This window comes from Glycine soja, chromosome 5 (genome assembly GCF_004193775.1).
Source record: "Glycine soja cultivar W05 chromosome 5, ASM419377v2, whole genome shotgun sequence".
NCBI lineage: Eukaryota > Viridiplantae > Streptophyta > Magnoliopsida > Fabales > Fabaceae > Glycine > Glycine soja.
The window spans coordinates 38,866,101-38,893,899 of record NC_041006.1 but is presented as its reverse complement, the minus strand read 5'-3'; the positions used below and the strand labels follow the sequence as shown (position 1 = coordinate 38,893,899).

At 31.9% G+C, this 27,799-nt stretch overlaps 3 protein-coding genes across 8 annotated transcripts; 1 reads left to right on the top strand and 2 right to left on the bottom strand.

The window, feature by feature from the left end:
- Window positions 1-546: 546 nt before the first annotated feature.
- Window positions 547-6,066, bottom strand: LOC114413146 (regulation of nuclear pre-mRNA domain-containing protein 1B-like). Of its 3 annotated transcripts, none has more exons than XM_028377366.1 (9): window positions 5,934-6,066; window positions 5,496-5,581; window positions 3,917-4,164; window positions 3,548-3,703; window positions 3,252-3,408; window positions 3,036-3,178; window positions 2,879-2,914; window positions 1,348-2,038; window positions 547-986 (listed from the first exon to the last, which is right to left on the bottom strand). In XM_028377366.1, exons 1-9 carry the CDS (start codon window positions 6,032-6,034, stop codon window positions 850-852), a joined length of 1,755 nt encoding a protein of 584 aa, XP_028233167.1. In that variant the 5' UTR covers window positions 6,035-6,066; the 3' UTR covers window positions 547-849. The 3 variants fall into 3 exon arrangements, with proteins under 3 accessions (XP_028233167.1, XP_028233168.1, XP_028233169.1); XM_028377367.1 differs by having other exon boundaries at window positions 5,790-6,043; XM_028377368.1 differs by having other exon boundaries at window positions 894-2,038; window positions 5,934-6,065.
- Window positions 6,067-7,893: 1,827 nt separating this feature from the next.
- On the bottom strand, window positions 7,894-13,528 carry LOC114413145 (ribosome biogenesis protein TSR3 homolog). Of its 3 annotated transcripts, none has more exons than XM_028377363.1 (10): window positions 13,356-13,528; window positions 13,245-13,273; window positions 13,098-13,165; window positions 12,681-12,746; window positions 12,332-12,372; window positions 11,377-11,513; window positions 11,006-11,096; window positions 10,546-10,617; window positions 9,102-9,214; window positions 7,894-8,293 (listed from the first exon to the last, which is right to left on the bottom strand). In XM_028377363.1, the coding sequence occupies exons 1-10, from the start codon at window positions 13,430-13,432 to the stop codon at window positions 8,172-8,174; spliced, it is 816 nt and encodes a 271-aa protein (XP_028233164.1). In that variant the 5' UTR covers window positions 13,433-13,528; the 3' UTR covers window positions 7,894-8,171. The 3 variants fall into 3 exon arrangements, with proteins under 3 accessions (XP_028233164.1, XP_028233165.1, XP_028233166.1); XM_028377364.1 differs by having other exon boundaries at window positions 13,098-13,162; XM_028377365.1 differs by lacking the exon at window positions 10,546-10,617.
- A 3,756-nt stretch (window positions 13,529-17,284) lies between these two features.
- LOC114413144 (MICOS complex subunit MIC60-like) lies at window positions 17,285-23,817 on the top strand. Of its 2 annotated transcripts, none has more exons than XM_028377362.1 (12): window positions 17,285-17,500; window positions 17,587-17,650; window positions 18,782-19,450; window positions 19,605-19,745; window positions 19,841-19,993; window positions 20,126-20,203; window positions 20,681-20,773; window positions 20,899-21,018; window positions 22,101-22,178; window positions 22,329-22,508; window positions 22,931-23,032; window positions 23,262-23,817. In XM_028377362.1, exons 1-12 carry the CDS (start codon window positions 17,490-17,492, stop codon window positions 23,493-23,495), a joined length of 1,923 nt encoding a protein of 640 aa, XP_028233163.1. In that variant the 5' UTR covers window positions 17,285-17,489; the 3' UTR covers window positions 23,496-23,817. The 2 variants fall into 2 exon arrangements, with proteins under 2 accessions (XP_028233163.1, XP_028233162.1); XM_028377361.1 differs by having other exon boundaries at window positions 18,779-19,450.
- The last annotated feature ends 3,982 nt before the right edge of the window (window positions 23,818-27,799 follow it).

Below are 27,799 nucleotides of genomic sequence, written 5' to 3'. Positions count from 1 at the left end.
ATTGCAAAAGTTGAAAGGACTAAAAGTTTAAAAAATATGAAAATGTCGGATGCATCAAATGCTAAAAAATAATGATGTTTCCATAAAGATTTAAATATGTAAACATAATATTTAAAAATATTGAAAAATTTGAAAAGAATAAAAGTTTGAAAAATATGTAAATGTTAAAAAGCGATGACTTAAAAAAATATTTAAAAGATGAAAATAATAAAAGTTTATAGAACAGTAGACTGATTCCACTGAAAAATTAATAAACTGGTTAGGTAATGAATACATAACTCAGAAAATTGATCTAACAATTCAAAACAAGTGATGAGAACTGAGAAGCAATTTAAATCGAAAAAAAAAATCGACACAAATAAAAATTCATTTACAAGATCTAGATATGAATCTATATTATTTAACCTTTTAATATTAATGATTTTTTTATAAGACATGCTAGATACTAGATCTTTTTAGTAATTTAAAACTTAATCTGACTTAGTTTCTTGTAGTTTATAATATTTATTACTAAAAATGTCTCCGTTGATTCAATTTATTCATATATTAAAACTAATTTAATCATCATCAATTTATTCATAATTCAATTATGGTCAAACAAGTAAACTGCCAATAAATGTCTCCGTTGATTCAATAACTACTCTAATTATTAAATGTTGGACCTTCTACAGTCAAACACTATCATACATGCTAACCTGGCCCTTACGGCATGCTTGGTGGAGCTTCTATGGTCAACATACAGCCTCCAAGTGCCAACCTTCTTCCCAGTAACACCACAGGAGAGGCATAAGGACTGTTGTTTTGTTGAAGTTGAACGACACCCTGGTTCCACATTTCATCCTTTAGATATCAATTAGTTTCATCTAATTGACAAAGCTCAGAGTTGGGGGATGTAAAACTGTGAAAGTTGCTCCAATCAACCAAGCACAACATCAAACACAAATTTATATGCGGGGGACGAGAAAGACACTCTGCCTCAGAGTTTCCTTCATCCAATATAATCCAATAATTATTTGACTAGCCAAGTATATACAATACAAGTACATTATCATCAAAAAAATTCCTGGTAAAATATCTGTGAAAACACTACCTTGCTCATGAGAACTCACTGTTCACTCAATCTCAACCAAATTTGTTTAAAGCATTTATAATCTTGAGTTGTAATACTTTCCTTTAACATCCCAGGGACCAGGGAGCTAGCCTGGCTTCCACATATTTGCCAACTCAACCCCGGTGAGCCTACCGTTTGCTCAAAATTAAATAATCTTAAGATTTTGCTTGTTTCAAACAGATCATTTTGATTAAATTCCAGTTACTGCAGGTCTCATATAGAATGCTGATGATTACCATAGTACACCATTCCTGGCAGTTGAAGTGGTCGGAAATTAGGAGGTGCTGGGGCTTGTTGTGTCATTTTTATTGGTTGATGCTGACCTATAGGTGTAGGCTGCTGCTGAGTTATTTGCATTGTCTGATGTGTCAAAGGAACCATTGGACCCACCATATGGGGTGGGGGTGGCCCCAATGGTAATGGTGCGATGCTACCATAACCATAAGAAGAAATGACCCCTCCTGTTGATTGCAAATAATGCTGGGAGGATGAATTACAAAGCATTTGATATTGACCCTGTGATGCAGCAGCTGGATTCTGCAAGGTGGGTTGAGGTACCAAAACCGAAGGATATGAATGATTTGGTGTGGCAATTAACTGTTGTGAAGTCATAAAAACATTTGGATCTGATATAGGTATTGACTTCTCAGGTTTTGACATGGTCTCAGAAGTTAGACAAGCACTTTTTGCCTCTTCCGCTGCAAATGTTGAGAGAACAGAAGTCATGATTAACTGAGATGACGTAGAAGCTGTTAGCTTATCTGCAACCTCAGCTGCAATTGCTGCAGCTGACTTCTTAGTTGTTGCTTCTGATTTTGTATTCACATCAGTAACTGAAGTCGTTGAAGTTGAGGCTTTATATGAAGAATCTTCATCATCAAGTCGCTTCCGCATGTAGCTAGCCTCTTCTACTTGTGCTTGTGCTACCTACATACCATTAAAGAGATATGTCAGCACAAAATTCAAATTTTTAGTATCATCAGCAGTAAAAGCATGTCAAAGTTCCATAAGGAAAGCATACTCAACAACATATAAATGACCTTTAATGCTTAACAGGAACAAAGTTACTTTATATTTGTGAGATAGTGCAACAAAGTTTTTTCCATTTCTAAACCGAGTTTATTACATTGAATGCCTTTGAGGGTTTATAAAAAGTATGCATACACTCTAGTTTTGGAAAGGGTTAAATATTTTTGTCCTTATAAGTTATAAAAAGTCATGTTTTTTATTTTAATTCCTATAAAAATTGTCCATTTTTGGTCCCTCATTTATTTTCCCTTATCAATTTCAGTCCTTGGGATGGACTCAAACTGGGCAAAAAATTTATAGAGACTAAGCCCAGAAATATGAATTTCATAGGGACCAAAAACATGTTTAATCCTTTCAGAGATAACACTGAATTCCCCTATTCCCCTCTCCAGTTTGAATATGTTCCAGACATATCTAAAATCAACTAAGGAAGGAATTTGTATAATATTTTTTTAAGAGGCAAGGGTTTGTCTATGTTATGTAAACCTCAGGGAAGGTGGGTCTAATTTATTCTATTAAATGTTTTACAACTGTGAACATTATATATGAGCATTTTATTGACTTTACCATAATAATCGTCCAATTACCTCTTACAGATAAACAAAGAAGAGTCACATAAGAGAGGTAATTAAATGGTGGAAAACCTAGATACACAACAAATATATCACATTTACATCTCACAAGAAACTACTCAAAATAGGACAGTCTTCTGATAAAAGGAATCATGATAATAGATACCTGAATCTGAGTGCGAACATTCTCCAGCTCAGATTCCTGATACATTAAAGCACAAACAATTGCAAGAGGGCATCAAGACTCAATATCATCCAGAAACCAAATAACTGCAAAATTCAAAATATAAAATCTTATTGAGCACATGGACATAATGACTTGCCTGCTCATGCAAAGCTTCTTTTAAGCGAGTAACAAGTGATGTTCTACTTGCTTCAACTAATTTGAGATTTTCAATGCATTCTTTCAAAATATTTTCTTCCTCCACTAGTTCCTTGGACAAAGTTTTTCGCTTAGGGTCCTTTACTGGAAGAAAAAAGAGTATAAGAATGCTAGCTTCCAAAACTCTGGTGTTAATTTCATTATATTGATAGCTTACCAACAGTGCATGCAATATCAACATTTTTTTCCATCTTCCTCACACGATGAACAGCTGCCTTGCATTTACTCATCTCTGCATCTTCATTGGAATGTTCATTAAGCACCGTATGAAAGGCTGAGACTATTTTTTCTGCTGTACCTCCAATGGACAATTTCTGGATTACGTAAAATTCATGACAGTTAGTTATGCAAAAAGAATTACAAACTAGTTTGAAGGATGTAAGAATCTAAAAGCAGAGAAATGTTGGAGTAAAAAATTGGGGAGGGAAGAACCACAAGGACCCTCAGTCTCACCGTTTTAATGGAACGAGAATCCTTTTTCACAATTCTAACTGAACGGGACCGCTTTTTGTTGAATTCTAACTGCGGAGGTGCTTCTTCTCCAAGTATTACATTTTTAAGGCTCTTAGCCTGAGATCCAAACACTCTCCTTTCCTCCCATATATCAACCTAAAGTTAGGCAAGCACCAAGTTAAATAGATCAAATTGCCAACATTGAAATCAATATCATGGTATGCAAATCATTTCTCAACATTTATATGCCATATCTGAAGTATCAGCCCATGCATGAAGAATTATGTCCACACCAACTTCATATCTAAAGAATAATTTCAATGGTTGTATTCACTTGTACTAACTTCAAACTTTGGAAAAAGGGCTTACCAGTCTAAATACTGCACGTTTTTCTTGATCATCACCTTTCTCAAGAACATCCTTAAGTGCTGTGGGAAGAACCTTCCAAAACTCGGTCACAAATTCATTTCCTTTACGTTTGCTGTTTTGCAGGATATCATTTGCAAGATACAGAAGGGGGACTCGCTGAACCTTCTCTGAATTGTGAAATTGTTTATTCCATGTTCCCACTACCAGCTCTGCTTTGCTTCGGTGAAATATACACCAATGTGATAAAGCTATTAAAAAAATTAAGGATCACAGTATATGGCATCAACAACTAATTCATGCACTTTAAACAGTCAACTTAATAGTAGGCAGCAAAAGTAAATCACTTTTAAGCTAAGACAAAATCCATGCAAAAATACTAATTCAGAAACTCACACTCCAAGTTACATTGGCCAAGCCCTAACAAGTTCAGCTTAAAACTGTGAGTGCAATAAAATTTTGATGCATCAAACATCTGACTTAGTGATAGAAAGATAAATAAGTTCTCCAAAAACTAGGGCTGCCACTGCACTAGACAAATCCTTTTCAAGATGGACATTGTTCTGATCAATAGTGGGTGTCACTGCAGGTCCCAAATCATAGAAAAAGAGAGAGAGAGAGAGAAGCAAAAGTAAAATACGTAAACAAAATACATACAGGAAGGCAATGGATGCCATTAAAAAGTTTAAGATCCAATTCTTTGTAGGTCTAAAAGCAAGACAGACTTTCTAGAACTTCCCATAGCTGAAGCAAAAATGTAAGCTTTATTAATATAAACCAAAGAAGAAGCAACTATGAAGAATTATACTCATTGCAAATATCAAATTAATATGGTCATTAACTTTTTCATCTCCTTGGCATATGGATCACATGAAGCACTGTAAAACATCTGCATTTTAAATAATACTCCATAACTTTTAGCATGACTTTAGTACAACATGTGACTTGACAAATAAAAGTTCCCTCCAAGTCCTATGGTTGCTTAGCAATTCTAGTGCTACTTCCACACTTGACAAGAACTTGTCCAATGGTTTTTGGCCTATGGTGTATTTTATTTATCTTCCTACTTTGCTCATCCTGAGAACAATATTAACTTTCAGAAATTTCACGAAAACAAAATTGGTAAGATGTTCAAGCCATTCAAACACGAAAAGGAAGCAATAACATACAATTCTAGGGCAACAATACACGTGTAATTCACAGAACCAGTCACAATTCAGTAGTTCTTTACTTGTTCCCAGAAATCACGTACAAACTGAAAAGATTGACCTAGTTCACAATTACCATAACACCTGAAGATATAATTGCATATTTATAAACGAATACAGTAATTCCAATTACAGCAATGCTATTTATTCCGAGACCACTTCCTAAATCAACACACCAAATATCACACACCTTCCAGAATTAATTGCAACATATACAGAAACAGTTCCAACCCCCCCCCCCCCCCCCAACATACATACCCCAATTTGGTGAAGCAAAGCAAATAATTATATCATATATACAAAAAAAAAAACATTTATTGAGTAAACAAATTAATCAACTTATTTTCTTAGTAATTTTCCAAAAAAAAGGATACTTTCAATGCACTGCTGGGTGCTGTTGAGCTTGGACAGCTTGTCCGCGAGTATCTGCTCGCTGAACACGCTATTCATACCAGCCAACCTGCGAGAGAAATCACATGAGCGAAACCCTAGCACCCTATACAACCAATTGATGAAAAGGAAATGCGAGAAATTCTAAGAAAACTAAAACCCTAGAACCTAACGGAAACATAAAGGAAGAACGAGAGAAGGTAGTTTCGAAGCAAAAAACATCATTTAATCGAATAATTAAGCAAAAGAAGAGAATGAAGGAGGGGGAATTGAGATACCAATGCCGCGGAACCGGACCCGGTGGAAACGACCGCGTTTTGGGGAAAGTGATGAAGGTATATGAATGTTAATGAGAAATAGAATGAAGGAGAGTTACAGAAGAAGAAGGAGGAGAAGGGAAGCAGTTAAAGTTAAAGGTTTACGTTTGCGGGCTTTGGTTTGTCCATTTGGCGCAAACTCTGCGACTTTGTCTAAAAGCCGTACCTCGTGCATATGTTACATACGCTGTTCTCCTTCGTGCCATGCTGGGGAAGAAAATGTGTCTTGTAATTTTTTATTTTTGGTGAAACTGTGTGTTGTAACTGTAGTAGTATTTTTTAGCTTCAATTTTTATTTTATTTTTAATCAAGTGCTAGTTATAAGGAAGAATGGAGATTTTCTATAATTTTCATATCTTGGAAACTTACAATTCTTATTGTATATCAATTTCCTACACTTGCTAGTGTTTTCGATCTGATTTTCAGCCTAAATAAATGTTTCCTTTATCGATGCCAAATTTGTTTGATTATACTATAGTATAAATCAGGTTTTTTTTCGGTGATTAATTCTTCAAACATTTATGGATCTAATCCAATCCATAGTAGAATTTGGGCAAGTTGGGATCTCCCCTATTCATTATTTCATTCGGCTTTATTGAACAAAAAGTAATAAAATTGTGTATTTCACCCACTTTAAGTTTATCTCTAAATCTTAAACCTTAAACATCCACATGCAAAAAATTCACGTTTACCGTACGTGTATCATTACTCTTCTTTTATTGTATTTTCTATTACAACCTATTTGTTTTAGGCAATGGAAATAGTGTTTTGGTGTTTGGTGCATCAGATTTATAAAAGAAATAACATTGAATTAATGGGTCTCATTCTTTTCACCCATGAAACATTGATGTTTTTATTCAAGTTTTTTTTTGTTGTTGTCAGCCAAGTGACTTTATATTAAGGGTATTTTTTTAACTACAATATTATTTCCCCCCTGTTTTATTTCCACTCATTTCTCTTTAAACAAACAACTCAACATTCAATTTTATTTCTACTATATTCTCTTTTTTAAAATTATTTCTCTTCCATTTTTTATCTTTTTCATTCTGTCCTTTCTACCAAACTCTTAAGTGACTAAATTATTAAATAAAACCTAACATAAGACAAGAACAAAAAAAAACTTGAATAAAAGAAATGAGACCCTTAATATAAAGTCACTTGGCTGACAACAAATTAACGTGAATTTTTTATCTTTTTTGTTGTTGTCAGCCAAGTGACTAAATTATTAGGCAATGGAAATAGTGTTTTGGTGTTTGGTGCATCAGATTTATAAAAGAAATAACATTGAATTAATGGATCTCATTCTTTTCACTCATGAAACCTAATTCACGATTATATTTTTTAAAATAATATTTTTTGGAAATGTTACTTCTATAAAAAAAATGTTTGGTAAAAAATACTACTAATTCCTAAGAATGATTTTAAATTTATTTTAATTTAAAACAAAAATATTACATAAATAAATGAAGTAGAATAAGAAAAAAATTGTTTTAAATATTTTCATGAAAATATAATATTTTCACCTTTTTACATGGAAGCAGGAAGATGCAGAATACATATGTAATATATATATATATATATATATATCGTATATCTACATTCTCAACAATCAAATAAAATTCTTAGAAACATTCTTCTGCTAACCTTTTGTACCGATCTACCATTATGCAACAAATATAAGCTATCCGATAAACATTTTTCCGAGGTCATAATTAAAATATACAAGATCCTAAACAAGTTATTCGCCATCACCACTAAAAGAACTATAAGATCGTTTTTTTTTTTTATAAAATTAACCATGGTTGTTTAGAAATCCAGTTTGTTATTTGACGTATTGGGGTCCCCAATTACTTAATTCTAATATTGAGTCATTAGTTGTTACTTATATCTTATGTTTAATCATGGATTCTTTTTACTAACACTTGGGTTGTTTCCTTGAAAAGTTTGAATGGTTGTAAAACCCTGCTTTGATATGTGCGTGGTTAGAGTTCAGAACGTTAGACTTGCCAACCCAGTTTTCGAGGGAATTTGGATCTGAACCTTCCATTAAGTCCGCTCTGGAGTATTTTGTGGCTTAAGAATTTCCATTTCAGCATTAAAATAAAAGATCGCCATTGACGCCATATAACTATTGCTCACAAGCTAAATCTCTATTCCAAACATACTATAAGACGTCAGACGAAAGGGTGTACAGCTTACTACTAGGTGATACTCGCTCATATTTTCTTATTTAAATTTAGGGATAAAAAATGGCGACAACGCATATATTTTGTTAACCAAAATGATTTGCCACTATGCGATGTTGCATGGCACACATCTTCGCGTTAGAGATGTAAAATGCATCTATTCACTCTCTTCATCACTATTGGCTATGCTCAAATGATTCATGTTCTTTTCAAGAGGTGGAAGCCCATCTTCAGAATCGGAAGAGTTCTGGATTTTATCCTCACTTTCAGGTGTCGTAACTGTCCATGCAACAGCACAAAATATAAAACAAATTAGCATAAAATTCCCAGATAATATTATCTTTATGATACAATTTAAAAAAAAATCACCAGCTAGAGTATACTTAAACGCATCAGAAGCACATTCATGGCTTCATGTACCACTTTTCAAGAAACAATAAAAAAACACATTGACAACTGGCAAGCCCAACTTTCTGCTCAATCTACCTTTGAAAATTGATTTTATGCAATGCACATACAGAACAAATTCTGAAAAAAATGAGAGATAATGTAGGAGCAAAAAGTTTATGTCCACAGCGGATATGTATTTAGTGATATCCGTTACATTTGGATCAACAAAAGCAGAGTCATGGCTTACCTTTCTTGCTAAATAAATATACAGACACTATAGAGTATGTTTAACAGATAGGAGAAAAAGGCCAAGGGTGAGTTTGATTTCCAGGGGGAGGGTTCCAAAGATACGTATGAAAGTAAAATCGGTTTGGGGTCATCTTTGGTTACCTCTCAAAAGTATGTTTGAGAGTAAATTTTTGCCTGAAAACTGAGTTTGGGAGAAGACTTGGGATATTTTTGCAAACTTAAGTTTATAAACTTTAACCAAAAACACACTAAATAAAACTGCCAAACGAAGGTGGTAAAAAGGTGGCACAGTGCACAAGGCTTCCACCTTATTGAATCCAGAGTTATCCCCACAACCAGGGAGGCTGTTTCCATAAAGGGCAGCCCAGGTCACGAGCCAGCAAACTTGGTTATGGCCATTGACCACCATTGCATAAAAAAAATATATTAAATTTACAGCAATACATACCTTCACTATCAGTAGGAGCCCTTGGAATCTGACTCTCTTGTGACAGCCAAGCATTTTGAACAGAAATAATTTCGGCACTATTTTGGCATTTGGAGTAGGCCCTCAGTAATTCCCTGCATAAATTAATATAAAATTGTCAATATGGAAGAGTCTATGAAGTCATGCAATTGAGACATTTGTCAACTGAATCAGTATCTGGAATGGAAGTAAAACAATTAATAATTAAAATGAATTTGTATTTCCCTACAAAACCCTTGAATTCACTTTAGTATTATATAGAAAGTACAAATAGATGAATTGAATTGTTTTAGACTACACACTTGATCTCCTAATTATAGCTTGAATACAATCAATTACAAGAATAATCAAAGGACTAATTGGAGGCTATTTAGGAGCCAATGGCATGCTATCTTACAGCCTTAGAATCATAGCCAATCAGTATTATGTTAGACCTCCAATTAGAGAGACTTACACAAGGAAAACTCACGGGAAGTATAGGCTCAATAGGATAGCCAAGCCCAATAAGATGGGTCTGTTGTAATTGATTAGTTTTGTAAGAATTGTATACATAGAATAGAAGGAGGAGGGCGAGGGCATTCGGTTAGTCTGTTAGAAAGAGGTTAGGGGAAAGGATAGGCTCTCGAACATTCCTATCAGGTTCTTTCTGTAATTCTTCTCTACCTCAAGGGAACTCATTGCCTCCTTGGAGGATTCATCAATAAAATCACAGTTCTAACATATTATTTGGAACCCAGATCAGAAAATAGACAAAAGAAGAGAAATATTCTATTTCTTGATTGCAGAAGAACAGAACAAAGGAGATATATCTTCCTCCAAGGTTTAATCCCTTCACAACAAAGGGTTTCCTCTTTCACACAAAAATAATGCTCAGTTCACAATTAGTACAAAACAGAATGATCTCCCTTCCCTTATATCCTCCTATTTTAACCCTTCTAACTAACCACTCTGACAGTTGCTAACTAAATTTCCCTACTCTATCCAAACTCCTAACAAGTATCAACTATCTAGTTATTTACACATGCCTAATCAATTCTAACATTTTACATAGTTAAAAGAATTGATAAAACGGATATCCCAAATTATTTTTAACAAAAGAATCTGTTCATACATACAAAGACAGATTTTTATAGCAGTATTTATTTACAAGTCACTCTTATGTAAGTGATACACTCAACTCAAAAGGGATGAAATAAGCTTCAGAAAGAACAAAAGGATAGCTGTGTAAATTAAGTAAAAATAAATAAATTACAATCATAAATTCCAGGTTTGAAAAAACCAAGAGTGGCAAGTACCCAGTTGCTTTTCTCATTTGATGGGTAGGGATAAATAAATGCCATGTTGATGTTCAACTTGTGCTCCTAAATGTATAAGAAGTGAAAATAATCTCAATAACAAAATTATATAAATGAATTATATCATATACCCATTCAGAGACATAAAAGCATGGCCCCATTTGAACTTGCCAAGCAACAAATTTGCAGTTTTTTCTTCCCCACTGCAAGATTATAGTAAAGAACTTTAACCATATAGAATTGATAAATGGATAATATTCTATAATAAATATTAATCCAAATCAAGCAAGTTAACAGTAATATTATACACGCTGCAAATGCAAAGTCAATTAAGTTCAGACCAAATTCTTTTATTTGAATGTTTGTAATTGTTCCATTTACAAACCCGTTTGGAGATAGCATGATCACGCACATCTCTAGCAATGACAATCTAGTAGCAAATCAGACAACAAAAAACATTCCTGACACCAAACTTCAGTTTTTTTTTTTAATTTTTGGGCAGGGAGGAGGGGGTGAATAAATTATAGAACACACCAAAGAAAGAAAAAAGATATCATCTAGTCAGTAGCCGCAGATAAGGCCATTTTGTACCATATTGTCAAAGCAGCAGATAAAGCCTCTACACAAGATAGCTGACATGGCCGACCATAATTTACTGGATTTGCTGCTACAAGCCATGGCACTGCAATAAAAGGAAAATATGAAAACTAACTATTATTACATTACATTCCATGGCAAATTGTCAATATGAGGCAACCTTTAAACAAGGCAAAAAGATTAAATACAGTGGTACTGGGAGCTTTTAAGCATCACAGACAACTACAATAGTACATTAGTACTTGAGCCAAGCATGGATATTTCCATAGACTAACATATTTGAAAGTGTATAAACAAATAAGCATGCAAAACAAAGTATATAAAACAAATTTTGAATATATTCTTGTCGGTGGTTAAGTTCATACAGAGGCGAGGAGCAGCACAGCGCAGCCTCATGAAAGGCACATCATCTAAGCGTGCCCATGAACAATCCACAACAGCCAATCCTTTCTTCTGGATTAAAGAGTAATCTTCTCTTGAAACACATTGATTTCCAGCAGGACTGTCAACAGAATCACAGTAAATCAGTAATCACTATTTGGAGGGGAGAACACAGGAACATGCAATAGATAGCTACTTAACAGTCAAAAGAGAATGCATTGTTTTAGAAGAATAGCATCGTAATGCCTAATTGGTCTGGCTGGTAAGCTTTTGCTTCAAGAATTGCTTCCTTAAAAAATGATTCGACAGAAATGTTGTTATATAGAAACAACTTTATGTGAACTTTGTTTTTCTTCTTTTGCTTTCTATGAGAAGCAAGCATCAATTGCTTGCTCGTCTTTAGAAGAAGATTTTTGCCTCTCCTGTCATAAATTTCTATACTATGATCAAACACCTCAAAAAATCAAAACATGTGTTTTTCAAGCTAAAATATAGCTTTATCAATTGCACAGCATTGTTGAACAGGTTCTTAATGAAGGGATTAATAGGTGTTAGTGCTTCAAATGCATCAACAACACTAATAGTGAAGACTAGTATATAGGGTCAAACCAACTTCCTACAGTCCAAAGTCAAAATACATTATTATCTTCAATGATTAGTTATCATCCATTATTTGAGAAAAGCACAAAAACTAAATACTCAACCAAAGAGCTTTCGAGCTGCAGTAACTTTAACAAAATAAATTATATTGCGAGAAAGAGACAGGTTAGAAACTACACAACTAATAGAGGCAGAAGCCAAGAAAATGCCCTAACAACTAGTAGATGAAAATCATGAACCAGTTGACATGTTATATCAAGATAAACCATGTTCAGGCAAAAGTAACTAACATTTTCTCCATGCATATAGTGAGAAGAAATATAGTTTCCAACAAAATACCTTAAAACAACGCCCCCAAAACCATTACTCACACGTAACTCCTGTATAAAATCAATCAAAATCAATACTACTAACATATTAAGCTACTTTAAATAGTGCAATTTGAGCTTCATAGAATATAAAGTGTTATTTATTTTATGTGGCAAAGAAATAGCTAACGTAATCATGACAATGATATCTAACATCCAATTAACTCAGAATGTCTCAGATACAAGATATATGCATACATATTTATATTTCTATGCTTATGCTTATATATGTAAATATGTATGAAGTATGAACACGGTACACTAAATCATGTGTGCAAAAGGTAACCATAGAATGAACAAAAAAGAAAACAAATACTTGCTTTTAGTATGCCCAATCTTGAAAGCTTGCGTCCAGTGCACCTTTTGGCATCGCATTGCCCAAAATCCTGAGCCAGAATCACAAAAATCCAATTACATCCAAAATACAAAGTTACATTACATGCCATATGAATATTAGATCTGAATTCAGAGATGACATATACAGTAAACAAAATTGAAACAACTTTTCCTAATATAATTTTTTGCCAACAGAAATAGGAGCCGAGGTATGACAGAAGTCCATAAAAAGTTCTTATTATTTTTTATCTAATGCCAACTGATTGTTACCATAAGTTTTGATAAAAATGAAAGAAAGAAAAATGAAACTTGTTAAGAAACCTAACAGTAAATAAATAGACAAGAATGGATTGCTAGAAAGCTCGGTTAAATTAAAATAAGTAAAACGGTTATATGCATACCCACATTGCAAGCTTTATTTTTGGTTCCGTGAGCTCCTCCTCCTCTTCCTCGCCCTCAACATTTTCTGCTGTTAGAAACAACATATCATGTTTTTTTGGAAAATAAAAAAGAAATTTGAACTAAAAAAAAATGGAATCGAGGAGTACCTGGAAGAGAGCTTTGAGAATCGTCCTCTCTGAAGTACAGTTAGATAAATAAGCAAAGCCGCGTAAATAGGAATAAAAAATCGAAAGCATAAGTATTGGGAAAGAAGTTACAGTAAGAGTTGTTGTTGGTGGTGTCGACTTGATTGTGCGCGATGAGCTCTGAATCTCCTTTGTCTATTATTCCCCATTCCTGCGAAACGAAAATTGGTCACCAATGAACGAACGTGTTACTGCTAGCTGCTTCTGCTATTTATTGTTTTGGCTCTCCCGAATCAGCCAGAGGGGTTTAGTATTAGGTCTTTAGTAGCACATAAATAATATAATACATATCTAATTTATTAAAGTAATTGTTATTAAACTATATTTTGTGGTTGGTAAAAACAAAATAATAAGATGAAAACTTATGGGATGCAAATTTATATATTAAAAAAATAGGATTTTTTTTCCTCCATTGATCCATAACAATTTTTTTAATTTAAAAAAAATAAAATCAAAAAATAAAATACTTAAAAGATTGAATGATATTTTAATCTTATCAAAATTTGTAATTATTTTAAATCAAAAAAGGTGTAAGTGATAATTATGGCAACCGAACAAAATAGGGATATGCAAGTTGTTCCATTTCTCATCCCCACTAAATAATGTTAAAATCAAAAAATAAAATAATTAAAAGAGTAAAAGATGTTTTAAGCATGTCAAAATTTATAATATATATATATATATATATATATATATATATATAAAAGAGTGATGATTGAGAATAAACATGATAATGAAATAAGTCAAGAATGTGTATGTTTTTTCTCACCCTCATCTTTATTTTTTATCTTTGTCAGAAATAAAATTTAATACTCATTCTCATCCTTAGTTGGGGTTGACTATATTTGTTTTATCCTATTTATGTCGACTAAAAATTGTTATTGCTTCATAACAGTATATTTGTAGATATTTTAAATTAGAATTTAGAATAATTTTTAGTATAAAATTTTATTTATGAAATTACTTTAATTTTTTTATACAATTTCTATTTAAAAATCATTTAGAAATTTTTAAGTCAAAAAATTAGCAAATTAATTTGTACCCACTTCTGTCCCTATTTATATTCGGATATATATGTCATGTTCTCATTCTTAATCATTAAAAATAACTACAAGTTAAAAATAATATATTTGTAGAAAATTTAAATTATTTTCTACTATCGAAATCTTAACCTTACCATACAAATATTAATCAATAAAATATTTATTTATAAAATTATTTAAATTCATTTTATACGAATTTTAAGTAAAAATGATTTTATATAGAACTTTAAAATAAAAATGTTACCATTTGGGGTTGGATATATCCGTTCCCTCCTTATTCTTTCACTAAAAATGGTTACTAATTTAAAATAATATATTTGTAATCTAATTTTAAGGAATAGATATAAGTATAAATATAAAACAAGAAAAAAGATTAAGAAAATTAAAGAGAGAGAGGTTAGAAAGAAAAGTTTTGGATAAAAAAAATTAAAAGATAGTTACATGTATCTTAAGAATATATATATATATAATAGGTTAATAAAATATTTATTCATATTATTTTAAAAATAAAATAATTATAATACAATATTACAACAAAAAATAATATTTAATATAATACATAAATAATAGTATGTAATAACATGATAAATTATAAATATATTTTACATATTTAATAATAATGAGAGGATGGAAAAGGTGAAAAGGAGGTGGTGGTAGTTGCGTTTTTTTAGAAAATAGAAGAGAAAGAATCTAAAAAAGAAAAAGGAAAAGCAAATGAGGTGTTATAGTTCTGGAAGAGGAAAAAGAAAAAAAAAGGAATAGAGAAAAAAGATTAAAAAAAAAGAAAAGAGGGAAAGAGAGAGAAGTTTTCCAGGGGAAATTTTTAAGGAGGTGTTAACATGTGTTACAAGAAAACCTTATTTTATTAATAGATGTATATATATAAATATAAATATAGTTATAGATATAGATATAGACGTCAATGGGTGTTCATATTAGTATTACTGTGAGATTATTCAATTAGAAAATATCAATTATCAGAGAGAAAGGTAAATTTCAATCAATTTTTGTATAAAAAAATGTAGCATTGATTATTAATATTTTTTAAAATAAGAAATTCATCTAGGAATAATTTAAATTTTAATATATGAAAATATTAAAAAGAGAGTTTTATCTATTAAATAAGAACAAACTATCTCCCCCCCCTAAAATCATGGCACATTATTATAGTAATTGTGAAATTATAAAAATGACAAAAAAATTGAAAATGAATATTGTCCATCAAGTTAATTTTTGTGATTAGTTTTTCTCTTATTCTTGTAATAAGTATGTGATATGACACTTTGGCTATCACATTAAGAGTCATGTGACTAATTAGTCATTGATGCCGTGATAGAGTCTAAATTGATAATTATGAGAAATAAAATGACATTAAGTGTAAATCACTAAACACTTATCAAGTTAGATAGATCAATTATCTATCATCGATTAATTCATATCAATGAAATGTGACTGAAAAAAATTATGACACCCATCAACTCTCACCTCTGTTCTCCAATGATAGTGGGGATCCACCACTAAAAGGTATTTATCATAGTTATTAGTTAACATAATTAGTGTATATCTTATTACCGACTTAGTTCTTAAAGATATCAATTCGATCCCAATTGACATATTCATAATTGAGCAATCACTGATAGATTGACAACACATGACCATTAAAGTGCTAAATAAATTGACACATCACATGTCTACTAACAAAATTGGTGGATGATTAATTATAAAAATTAACTTGACAAACAATTTCGAGGATTTACTTCATTTTCATACTTTTAAATATTACTATGATAATATCTCATAAGTTTAAGGACCAAAATGATAATTTAATCATTCAATAATTTTGAGTACTGAGTATAAATATTTATTCCAAATTTTATAGGGGGTTGAATTCATTCATTAGTAAATTAATATGTCTCATTCCACAATCATGTGGATATGAAGAAAGGTTTCATTAGTAAATTAATGTCTCATTTCACAAACATGGGCTCACTTGCCCATATGGTTGACTATTAGACAATCTCACACCTCATTGGTAATGACTTTGCTTGAGCCAAAATCATGACTAACATTTAACCATTAACCTTGGTCCTAACAGTTCACGCAAGTCTTTGACACCAACATGGGCTTTGCATCCTATCACCTTCGATTGTAACATGGGCAACCCACTAACCACATACGATTCGTATGGAACTCTTGGCAAAGTGAGTGTTTTACATTAAATTCCTCACCTAATACAAGAGTAATGATATTTGTGCTGCTAGTTTATGTCCATTTGGACACTTGGTTAATCATTTATGTAATTTCTCACTTTTACGCTCTTGATTCTCTCCCTATTTTTTATTTGTTGGGGGAAAAAAATATATTTTTAGTTATTATATTTTGTAAAATTTTTTATTTTAGTCGTTGTGTTTCATCAACAAGCATTTTGGTGCAAAACTTTTAAAATTAAGTATTTTTAATCCCGGAGATAAACACTCCATAAAAAATGGTGTCAAGAGTATGTATTACTTTTTAAAAGTCTAGAAACTAAAATATTCGATGATAAAGTATAAAAACTAAAACTAATAATTTTACAAAACATAAGAACTAAAATTATATTTTAATTTCCTAATTTTTTCTATTATTCAGCATTACTTATTGAAGATTATCTTACCATTTTTATTTCAGGTCAACTATATAATATATAAAATAAATTTTAACAATTTTGAAATGTTTATATTATGTTGATTTTAATTTATATGAATGAAATAATAAATTATTTTATGAAATAAACTTTTAATATAACGATAAATTTTTAAAAAATATTATTTAATTAAAAATTATAAAATAATATAATAACTATCAAAATTATACCAATATAATAACTATCAATATTATATGAAAAAAATTTAAAAAATTCGCCGGTGTTAAGTAATTGGGTGTGGTTTGGCGTCAAGATTCCGGGTCGGACTAAAACAAAACGGGTCACACGCCATATGATCGATTTCTAAACGCAGGACAAGATTGGAAATTACAATCACAAACTGCAAAATTGTTGTGTAGCGAAATTAAGGTCGTAACCGTAGTTGTTGTATCAGTATCAGGGGTTTGGGAAATACATCTTTCCCTCCGCACTCCCACTGGATCCTCACTCTCAATCTCAACACACCCTCTTCCCACTGCCATGTTCCGCAGGTACCCTACGCCTATTCAATCGATTTTCTTTTTCATTCCTTTGATTTCTCTAACCTCACTTTTCTGTGACGCGAACTCATTCTTAGGTCCATTTTGCAAATATCATCTCGCCCAACTCTTAGAAGGAATCCCAGACGTTTTGTATACCAGGTACCTACCTATTTGCAATGCAATTAATTGATGGAATATAATGGAGGAAACAAATGTCTAATCCGGGCACTCTAATTGCCCTTGCTCATTACCCATATGTTTTAATCTTTTCAACCATTTTGGTCTTTACCCTTAGCATGTAGATAGTTCTGCTATAAAGTACTTTACTAGTTACCAAAGAAAAAGAAATGCTTAGCACAAATAGTACAGCATCCTTGAATATTTGAAGATGGGAGATCACTTTATACCATTATGACGGGATTGTCACTCTTGCCTGAATGTATGTCTCCTGTTGCTATGTTGAATCGAGTTGAAAAGCATTATGCACTCAAGTGAAGCATCTAACCTTTCTGCATATTTGGTGTCTTCATATTATACATTGAATTACTGATTCTAACTAACGAAATTGCTAGTATTAATTCCGTAATAACAATCTGTGGCACTGAATGTTGTGTGATAAAATATCAACAAGAGAATAAACTCAACTAGAAGAAATGAGAATGTTGCGTTGGATGAGTGGCCATACTAGGCAAGATAGGATTAGGAACAAATTCATTAGAGAGAAAGTTAGAGTAGTACCTGTTGTAGAAAAAAAATGGTAGAATGTCATCTTAGGGTGTGTGAGAAGATCTGTAGAAGCTCCAATTAGAAGAGTAGATTGGATGGAGGGTAGTTTAATTGCTAAAGGCAAAGGAAGATCTAGAATAATTATAGGTGAAACCATTAAGACATATTTGGAGGTCAATGGTTTTTCTGTAGACCTAATTTTGCAATAGAACATTATGGCATCATTTAATCCAAATAGCCAACCCCACTTAGTGGAAAGATGCTTGGCTGTTATTATTATAACACAATGTTTGATGAATTTATATGCAAAGTGTATTGCAAAACTGGTAGTGTTACCACTTCTCGTTGCTATTGTACTAAATTGATCATAGGAATGTAGTACAGGAAAGTGTAGTTGAAATACATTCTTCTTGCTATAAAATTAGCAATATACTGTATTTATATGTGTGCTAGGAACTGCTTAGGTTGTTGATTTGGTAGTGCTTATCTCCAATTTTAATCAGCTTCATATTTTACATTTTTCTAATTTTTTGCCCTTCTTTTCCTTTTCACATAATTCAGCAGATACCTTTACATCTATCTTTACAAAAGAATTTCTCAACTGCATCAAAACCAGGGGTTTCCTCAGCTTCTGGGTCTCCGGGCAAGCCACCTGAGTCTAATGGCACTCTATCAAAGTTTTTCATTGGAAGTGTAGCTTTAGGTGCTGCTTTTCTGGCAGCTTATCAGACTGGTTATTTGGATCAATATCTTAAGAAGGAGCATTATAGTGTTCCGCAGGAACCTCATGTCAATGCAACTATTGAAGACTTGAAGAGTGTACAACATTCAACGGACCAACTAATTTCACCTAGTGAGAAATTTAACCATGAAAATCCCACTGTAGAGATTACAGAGCAGAAGATTGATGCCCATTTTTCACAGCCAGAAATTGTAGTAGAAGACCAAGTGGATAAATCTGATATCGCTGAAGAGGTTACTGCTGCTGCCAAAGAAAACCAATTGCCTGAACATCCTCAAAGCAGTCTAACATCTGATGATCCAAGTAAAGAATCTGTGGCACAATCTGATGGGATTATTGGAATACAAAGCACTGAGACAGACAATACCCCAAGACTGGAAGAGGGACATCATACATCCACATCTACACAGACCAGTGCAGTTCCAGATGAAAATGGGATGAAAAATATTCAACCTGAGCAACTGGAAATACAAGAAACAGAGAGAAGAGAGGTACTTATGAGTTTTTGTTGGCTTGATATACAGTTGTATCATTCAGATATTCCCTAGCATTCACCAAGGATTTTTTTTTTTCCTTTTATTTTTTTTAAACTGAATTTTGACATTTATTTCTTTTTAATATATTTCCTTTGTTACTCCATTACAGAGTGCATTAGGCAAAGATATAGAGCAACTACCTACCCTCCTTGAGGAGTATCAGTTAAGGAATAAATCTGAAAAAAGCCCTGCAACTTATATATCTAGTCATGGCTTTACTGAGAATAGCCATTTTCCTGAAGGAAAAGAGGTTACTTTAGAATCTTGTTTATATTTTTCTTTTATGTGTGGTACAGTTATTTATGATCTTAATCATACATGAAAACTAAATTGTTGAAACACTAGGCACTTAGTGGTGCAATGGAGGAGTTAAAAGATGGTTACATTTCTGAGAATGGGAAACTGGTTCTTGATTTCTTGCAAGCCATCCATGCCGCAGAGAAAAGGCAGGCTGACTTAGATGCACGTGTTTTTAGTGAAGAGAAGAAAGTGTTAAAGGTTTGGCCTATAAAATATCATCGTTTGTAACCCATCCTCTAAAACCATGCAAACGTGCTTTGTTTGTAGCTTTTTTGGTTTATTCATGAGCTTTGAAATCTTTATTTTTACTTGAAACTTTGTTCATGTTAGGAAAAGTATGAAAAGAAGTTGAAAGATGCTGCTGCCAGAGAACTTATGCTTGCTGAGGAGGCTGCAATGTTGGATAGGGTAAAAATCTTTTGGTCTTCTCTTTTTTTATTTTTATTCAATTTACTTATTTTTGCCTGTTGATTTTTGTCTTAAATACATGGGTTGGAATAATGAGTACAAAAGACATTGAGAGAGATTGGCTCTGTTATCAGAACAAAGAATAATTCCTGTTTAAGTGGTGATGGTTGATGGGTTTGTTGTTCGATGTATATACATTTAACTCAATCATAGTTATTTACTCTTGATTCAGCAAAATAGTTTGTATTAAAATTGAAGCTATACTATTATATTCTGAGTTTGACACAATAATGGTTACACAAAAATAATCAGATTTATTTTGTAATTGTGAAGCTTGTCCATTGGTCAAGTTGAATGATTTCTTTGATATGTGCTGTTTGCCTTTCCCTGGCTGTTTCTGCCTAGATGAATAGAATCCAAATCTATAAAGTTAATAACTCTCTATCTTTCCTCCTTTTTCATTTTAATACTTTTCAGGAGCTAAAGAGAGAGAGAGCAAAAGCATCCCTTGCTATCAATTCACTTCAAGAAAAGATGGAAGAGAAACTGAAGACAGAACTTGAACAAAAGGTGCTCATTTAGTATTTTGTTGATTTTACAAGTACTGTTTTCCCTCTTTCTCTACATGTCTGCTGTTACTGTTATCAGTTACTATATAATACTTGTTAAATAAAATGTATCTTTGGTAATTGCAGGAAATTGAAGCAGAATTGAAGTTGAAACAAGCTCAGGAATTAGCAAAGGCAGAGTTAAATGCAGCCATAGCAAATGAGAAGGCAGCTCAAATTGAAAAAATGGCTGAAGCAAATGTTAATGTGAGATTTCTGTTAAAATCAAAGATGGGTAGATGCACCCATTTTATATTATTCATGGCTTGATTTCAATTAATTTATGAAAAGGGATATAATTTTGATAGGTGGCTTCTAGAAGAATAAAATAGCCAGAATAGTTTTATGAGTATAAAAAATTTCTAGAGCAACTGATACAAAGACTAGCCTTGTCATGAAGGTCTAAGAAATTAACTCATGATGTGCAAAACAATTTCCAATTATGGCTTTAGCTGTCTCTTCCAATTTTTATCAGAATATTGCCAATTAGAACTCTGCTTAGTAGGCAGATGCATTCTTAGTCATCAATGAGTTTCTGAACAAAGTAAAAGTTTGTTTACCAGTGTATATTAATTGGTATAGTATGTAATCTACTTTCCATCATTCTGATCATAAGAGTACAGTGTTAGGATCCAAATGCAAGTGCAAACAGCAAAGAAATGGCGTTCCTTCGTGTATTAGTGATACTAGGGAACTGCCTTAAATGCTTTACATGCTGAGAACCCGAATAACATCAAATCTACTATTTGTTTGAGTCTCCTCTGGTTTGTGATAGACCTTTCTGTACATCCAAAGCAAAATGTTATATAAATTGTTTGCAGATAACTTTCAGTACAGCTGCATATTATCCTGAATCGAAATGTGAAATGTAAATAAGTGAATTTCTTGCCTTCAAATATTTTTGGTCTACGGACTGTGTTGGCTTGTCAAAGGATGAACCATACCACTACAAGTTTACATTTGATTGTGCTGGATATTTATTTTGTCAGTGGAAGACATTATTTTCTTTTCACCAATATGTGTTGTTAGACAAGTACAGCATGTCTGCCTTCAATTATTGGGAAAAATGCCTGTTTATGCAAACTTAAGCTTCTAAGAATTGATCAGGAACATTCATGTTGAAAAGGACAAAACACTGGGTAGACTTTTGATAGTTGCAAAATTGACATCATATTTTAGCCAGCAAGGCTTGATTTGGAATTTTTATTAATTGACATACCTGTGGACTTTATTTAGTTAAAGTTGAAATTTGACTTGTTTAAAAAATTTCTTTCCCTCCATTTCTGTAGATAAATGCCTTGTGCATGGCATTTTATGCTCGATCTGAAGAAGCTCGTCAAAGTCATGCTACACAAAATTTTGCATTGGTAATATTTTTTCTTTCTCCTGTTTCTTTGTGCTGTTTTTATCTGTCTTCGGCCATAGAGGAGCTTAGTGACAAAATATGGGTTTATTAGTATTGTATTGATTTTTCCAATCCTGCTTACTAGTTTCTTTTTTCTGCATGGATCCTGCAGAGAGCACTTGCATTGGAAGATGCACTATCTAAAGGACTGCCAATTGAGACAGAAATAGCATCTTTGCAGTCTTATCTTGGAGGTATAGATAAAGATTCAATTTTGGATTTGGTGCTAGCATCCCTTCCCGAAGAAACACGAAGCAACGGCACAGACACACAACTGCAGTTAAAGCAGAAGGCAAGCTGTGTTTTTGTCTGTATTTAACTTTACATGGAGTTTTGTATTACATGTTCTTTATAAGATTGCTACATTTCTTCAATTCTTCTGCAAGTTGTTATTACTTTTTGACCTTGTTAAACTTTTATTTGAAGACCTGCTAAAGGTTATATACTCTGGATGCTTATAGCATGGATATCAGTCCCTTTAAATTGATTTCTTTACTTTCCATCTGTTATATTTTTTACATTCTGTAATGCTCCTATCTTGTGAAGCTGCCATAGTGATAAATTTGTACAAAACAATTAGAATTGACCGGTGAAGCAATTCTGGAATTACAAAAATTGCAGTTTCATGAAATGCACTTGTCTGTTTCTACATCAATTCTAGAATGAATCATTTACTTTTGAATTTCAGTTTCTAATTTGTGCATTCTGTTTCAGTTTGATGCCTTAAAAGGTAGTGTAAGACACTTCAGCTTCTTCCCACCAGGAGGGGGAGGTATGTTGGCACATTCTTTGGCACATCTAGCATCCTGGTTGAAGGTATTCAATTAACTGACCAGCATGCCATTTCCATTTAAGGCTGTGCTTTATGTGAAAACAAAATTTATGGGAGAAGTAATAATTGGTGGCCATTTAGACATAATACATGCTTTGATACATTAACTCTGTTTATTTCTTCCCCCTTGCCCTAACTCGTTCCATTTTCATTTCTATTGAGCTCATCCTAAGTCCAAGGAAAGATGTATGTTTGACTTTGGCATGCACTCAGGTTAGGGAAGACGATCAATCAGGTGATGGGATCGAATCTGTGATCAATAAAGTTGAAGTTTATTTGGCAGAAGGAAAACTTGCTGAAGCAGCAGATTGTCTAGAAGAAAGTGTGAGAGGCACACAAGCTGCAGAAATTGTTGCAGGTTGGGTGAGACAAGCAAGAAACAGGGCTATTTCTGAGCAAGCTGTGCTGCTTCTTCAATCCTATGCCAATTCCCTTAGCCTTACATGATTCTCAAATTTTGAATATTTACAAAATCATGTTGATTCAATACAAAAGGTTGCAGAGATTATCTTTGGCAGATTATGCCAACGGGAATTGTTGACCTACGAGGAAAATAATTAACGTTTTTGTTTCATAGCAGCGGAAATTAGTTGATTCTGTGATTTCTATGCAACTGCAATGGCTTTGGAGTTTTGACTGAAGTGATATCAGGCTCTGTATAATTTTGTCTTTTGTTTTACCTGAATAACAGAAATATTGCATTGCAAGATATTGAAATTTCAATAATATACCTCAGGCGACCAGGACAAGGTTGGACGTCACATGTTCATCAGTGCTTTCAATTAAAATAACGGTTATTTTAATTATTTATTATTTTTTTAGGGGGGAGGGGTTGAAAATTATTTAGTAAATTGATGGTAAATTAAATTATTGAAAAATAAACCAGTTGGAGTATAATTTATATGTTAATAAATAGTGTTATAGTATAAAACAAGGATTTTTTTAGCGCGCGTACACACTAATAAAATTAGCTTTCACATGTTAGACGTGGTTACAAAATTTTTAATTTTTAAATGGGACCTTAAAAAATAGAACCAATACTTATATGTTTCTTATATCTTTAATTACACAGTGCTCCTTACTTTAAGAACTTACGTTTGAATTTTAGGCCTGCTGTAAGTGGCCTTTTAATTTCAGAAATGCGCCATGTCGTTGGGAGGAGAGCATCATTGAAGCGAAGACTGGCTTGATGATATTCTCTCACCCTAAACTATTGAATTATTGCTAATTTTAATTTTCTTGCAGTGCTCTAAGCTGCTCGCACTTTTTTAGCACTAGCACAAGAGAAATTATTTAGAAAATATATAATTTAAGCTATCCCACATAAAATTAAATGAGGTATAATTGCTTTTGGAGTTTTCTTTCTTTTTTTTTTTATAAAAAAATGTATGCAAGTTTTAATGCATATAGCAATCTCTATATATAATCGTATTAGATTATGTCAACCCAACCCTGTGACCTAAAAATTTTGTGTCGTGATTGTTTCTTCATTCTATTCTACTTTCATCCTAACAATAATGAGGATAAGAAAAAGACTCTAAACCTACTAAACTAACCTCTGCCCTGGTTTGACGTAGATGGATTTAATTCGGGTCAACATAATGGAACAACTAATCGATGCTATACAAAGCTATTGAATTACTTTGTTATCGTTGTTTGGTTTAAGTACTTATCAACGCAAAGTCATATATTTTGTATTATGGATTGCTACAATAAAATAGGGAAAAAAAATCATTGTGCCAAATAACCGTTATTCAAAAGTAAAAACATTATAAGTTAATGATGTTTTTCTTTGCACAATGACTAGAATGAAATTTAAATCTAAGACTTCATCCATATTATCTTAATGAAGTTTGATCAACAAAATGAACACTTACTGGTTTAATTGTACTATTTATATAAAATATCTACAATAGTTTTTATGATATAATATTTATATTTTATTTTTCTCCATTACAACAATAATCTTATCTCACATTGTTCTCTATTTTTATTTCCTATCTCTTTCTTATTGTATAAATTTTTGCATTAAAATATTATATAAATAAAAATTCTTTTTGCAATGTGCCTTTACCATGAGAAAATGTGTTATCAGGGAGAAGGACTTCTCTTTTTCTTTCATATTTTAAGATGACAATTTGTTTGAACAAGCTTCAATAGTCGTATCAATATTCATGGTGATAGAAGCAGACAAAGGAATAAAGTCATATTCTTCTTCTACAGATTTTTCAAATGCTTTATAAGTAAAGTATCAAATAAAAAGAAAAGGCAAATAATGGTTTAAAAACATAAAATAGTTGATATTTTCTCTATTTTGCTAGTAGGAAAGTTAATAAAATGTTATAAAGAATTTAGAATTAGACAAAAACAATTATTAAGAAACTAAAAATAGGAAATATTAAAAAATATAATGATACCCTCTCACCATAACATCCCAACAAAAATTTTAATAGAATATTTTTATGATTAATTCATTTCTTATGTGTTAGCGAGATCCTAAGAGAAACATTCATTTATCATCAAGGTCATGTTGTGTAGCTGAATATAGTACCAGCCTCTCACGGACTCTGTCTGGTCCCTGTAAGCAAAATACTTTTTTTTTTTCTTATAAAAAAAAATTGGTGCTAGTCATACTATTGTTGATGATTACTGACTTCTCTGACATTTTTCTTATCATTATTTAATTTGCTTTTTTAATTTTGATTATTTGATAAATAAACTTATGTAATTAACATTAACATTCTTAAACATTTTAAGATATGATAATTTTTTTAGTATTTTTCAAACAATTCCATACGAATACTTGTTAAAGCAAAATCATAAAAAATATTGGTGGCATATTATTATTATTTTAGAAAGAATGGTATAACGAGGACACATCCTCAAGCTACCACGGTGCCAATGATATGCTGGAGATGTCAACAAAGATTTACCAAGAAAATTACTACACAGATTCGAGTTGTTAACAGTTTTACTCACAGGCAACTATTCAACTAATTTCTAAGTGACAAAGATTTCCTTTGACAGAGTTACACATCAAATGAAAAAAGTTGTCATGGGACTCAAATCCATGTTCACGGAGGAGGTGAAAATTCATACCGAATCATTAATCACTTGGTCAATCACATTGACATTACAGGTGGAATATTAACATTGGTTGCTTCGTTTTTCTTTTTTTAATATAAAAATATAAATTTGATTTGTTACCATAATATATTAATTTTAACATAATACATAACTTTATTAAAAAATTTAAAATTTTAATTAATATACATTTTATAATATATATTTCAAAATAAATAATATTAATATTGTTTTGAGATGAATTAAGGGTGGATGGTTGCACAACTCCTCTGATGAGGTTCTCCTACGGATGTGTCCAACTATTTGCATCCATATCCATATAGAGTTTGCATACTGATAGAGTCTCTAGCACTCAAATATTAGAGTTTGACAGAGTAATGACACTATGGTTAGATTGTGTATATGATTTAAGTGGAAGGGGTCTTACTTATCTAGTGTTTTTTTTCCTAAGGTCATAGCTTTTAGGTGATGATGAATCCATCCTTTCAGTTAAGAGCGTGAGTTTCAATATGCAATGTTAGTCCAATTCTATAAAAAAAAATTGCTGCAAGAACTCTTTGGTGTCATAGTAGGCGATATGATATGATGATGGTAACAATAGATAATAATGTAACTATAATCCTTATGACGAAAACAATCAAGTAATCAATGAAATGAAAGAAGGTATAGAATTATTTTGTCAAGGATTAGCTAAATGCTTGGCTTTGTTATTTCTTCGGAATAAATATATTATAATATTACGGTATATAAAATATCATTTATTAAGTCAATAAATTCAATTATTAATACACAAATTTTTAAAATATAATACATGTATATATTTAAAATAAAACAATAAAATTAAAATTAATTTATAATAATCTTATTTGATTTAAATAAGATTGTTTTTGATGAAAAAAATAGATGTAATCCAAAAAAGAAAAAAAAAACTTAATATATGTCTCGAATCCGTCAATCTGATTTGTAAACCTAATGTACTATATTGAGATGAGATTAGTTTAAGAAAATAAAAAAATAAGTGATGAGATTGTTTTGATATGGTAGGGGGTCCCAATCATAAGAGGGATATTAACAGCAAATGCTTACGGGGCGCAGCTCGTACTAACATGACTCCCAACTTGCCACTTGATTTGATTGCATAATTATATCTAACCTCATAACTTGCCACTTGATATTCCAGCTTGTACAAATAGTAATAATAATAATATAGTTTTCAACTTATTATAATTTGCTTGTCTTTCGGTCTATAGCGTCTCTCTCTCTCTCTCGTGGCTAATAATAACACCGTTTTTATAAATAAAAAAAAATGCTCTCATTGTATTTGTAGGTACCAAAATCAAACTCTGTACTAGTATTTTGTTACCGTAAGTTACGAAAATCATAAAATGTAATTCGATTTTTTATTAAAGAAAATATTACATGTATTATGTACCTATTTATATTTCAATCAACAAACTAAGCACACTGAAAAAGAGAATAACCAAGGAAAAAAAAAAGAGATTGAAAATTGAGACAATTCTTTAATGGTCTTCCCTTTCTGGTTGGTTAGACTTTTTTTTTCTTCTTTTAACATGTAGGAATCAAAGATAGCATTTGAGAATTTATTATGCTTAACTAATTGTGTTAGATTTTATTGACTGGTTAGACTTGGTAACAGTATTATGTTT

What these genes read in the sequence shown, in the direction of transcription:
- LOC114413146 (XM_028377366.1), bottom strand. Translation starts at nt 6,034, where the DNA reads ATGGCACGAAGGAGAACAGCGTATGTAACATATGCACGAGGTACGGCT. An exon ending in ACAAACCAAAGCCCGCAAAC is followed by an intron (nt 5,582 to 5,933) that starts GTAAACCTTTAA and finishes TTTCTCTCGCAG; the next exon opens with GTTGGCTGGTATGAATAGCG. An exon ending in GCCAGGAATGGTGTACTATG is followed by an intron (nt 987 to 1,347) that starts GTAATCATCAGC and finishes TATTGGATGAAG; the next exon opens with GAAACTCTGAGGCAGAGTGT.
- LOC114413145 (XM_028377363.1), bottom strand. Translation starts at nt 13,432, where the DNA reads ATGGGGAATAATAGACAAAGGAGATTCAGAGCTCATCGCGCACAATCA. An exon ending in TTCTCAAAGCTCTCTTCCAG is followed by an intron (nt 13,166 to 13,244) that starts GTACTCCTCGAT and finishes TGTTTCTAACAG; the next exon opens with CAGAAAATGTTGAGGGCGAG. An exon ending in GCTTTTATGTCTCTGAATGG is followed by an intron (nt 9,215 to 10,545) that starts GTATATGATATA and finishes TAATTTATGCAG; the next exon opens with GGAATTACTGAGGGCCTACT.
- LOC114413144 (XM_028377361.1), top strand. An exon ending in AGACAGAACTTGAACAAAAG is followed by an intron (nt 20,774 to 20,898) that starts GTGCTCATTTAG and finishes TGGTAATTGCAG; the next exon opens with GAAATTGAAGCAGAATTGAA. An exon ending in ATCTAGCATCCTGGTTGAAG is followed by an intron (nt 23,033 to 23,261) that starts GTATTCAATTAA and finishes GCATGCACTCAG; the next exon opens with GTTAGGGAAGACGATCAATC.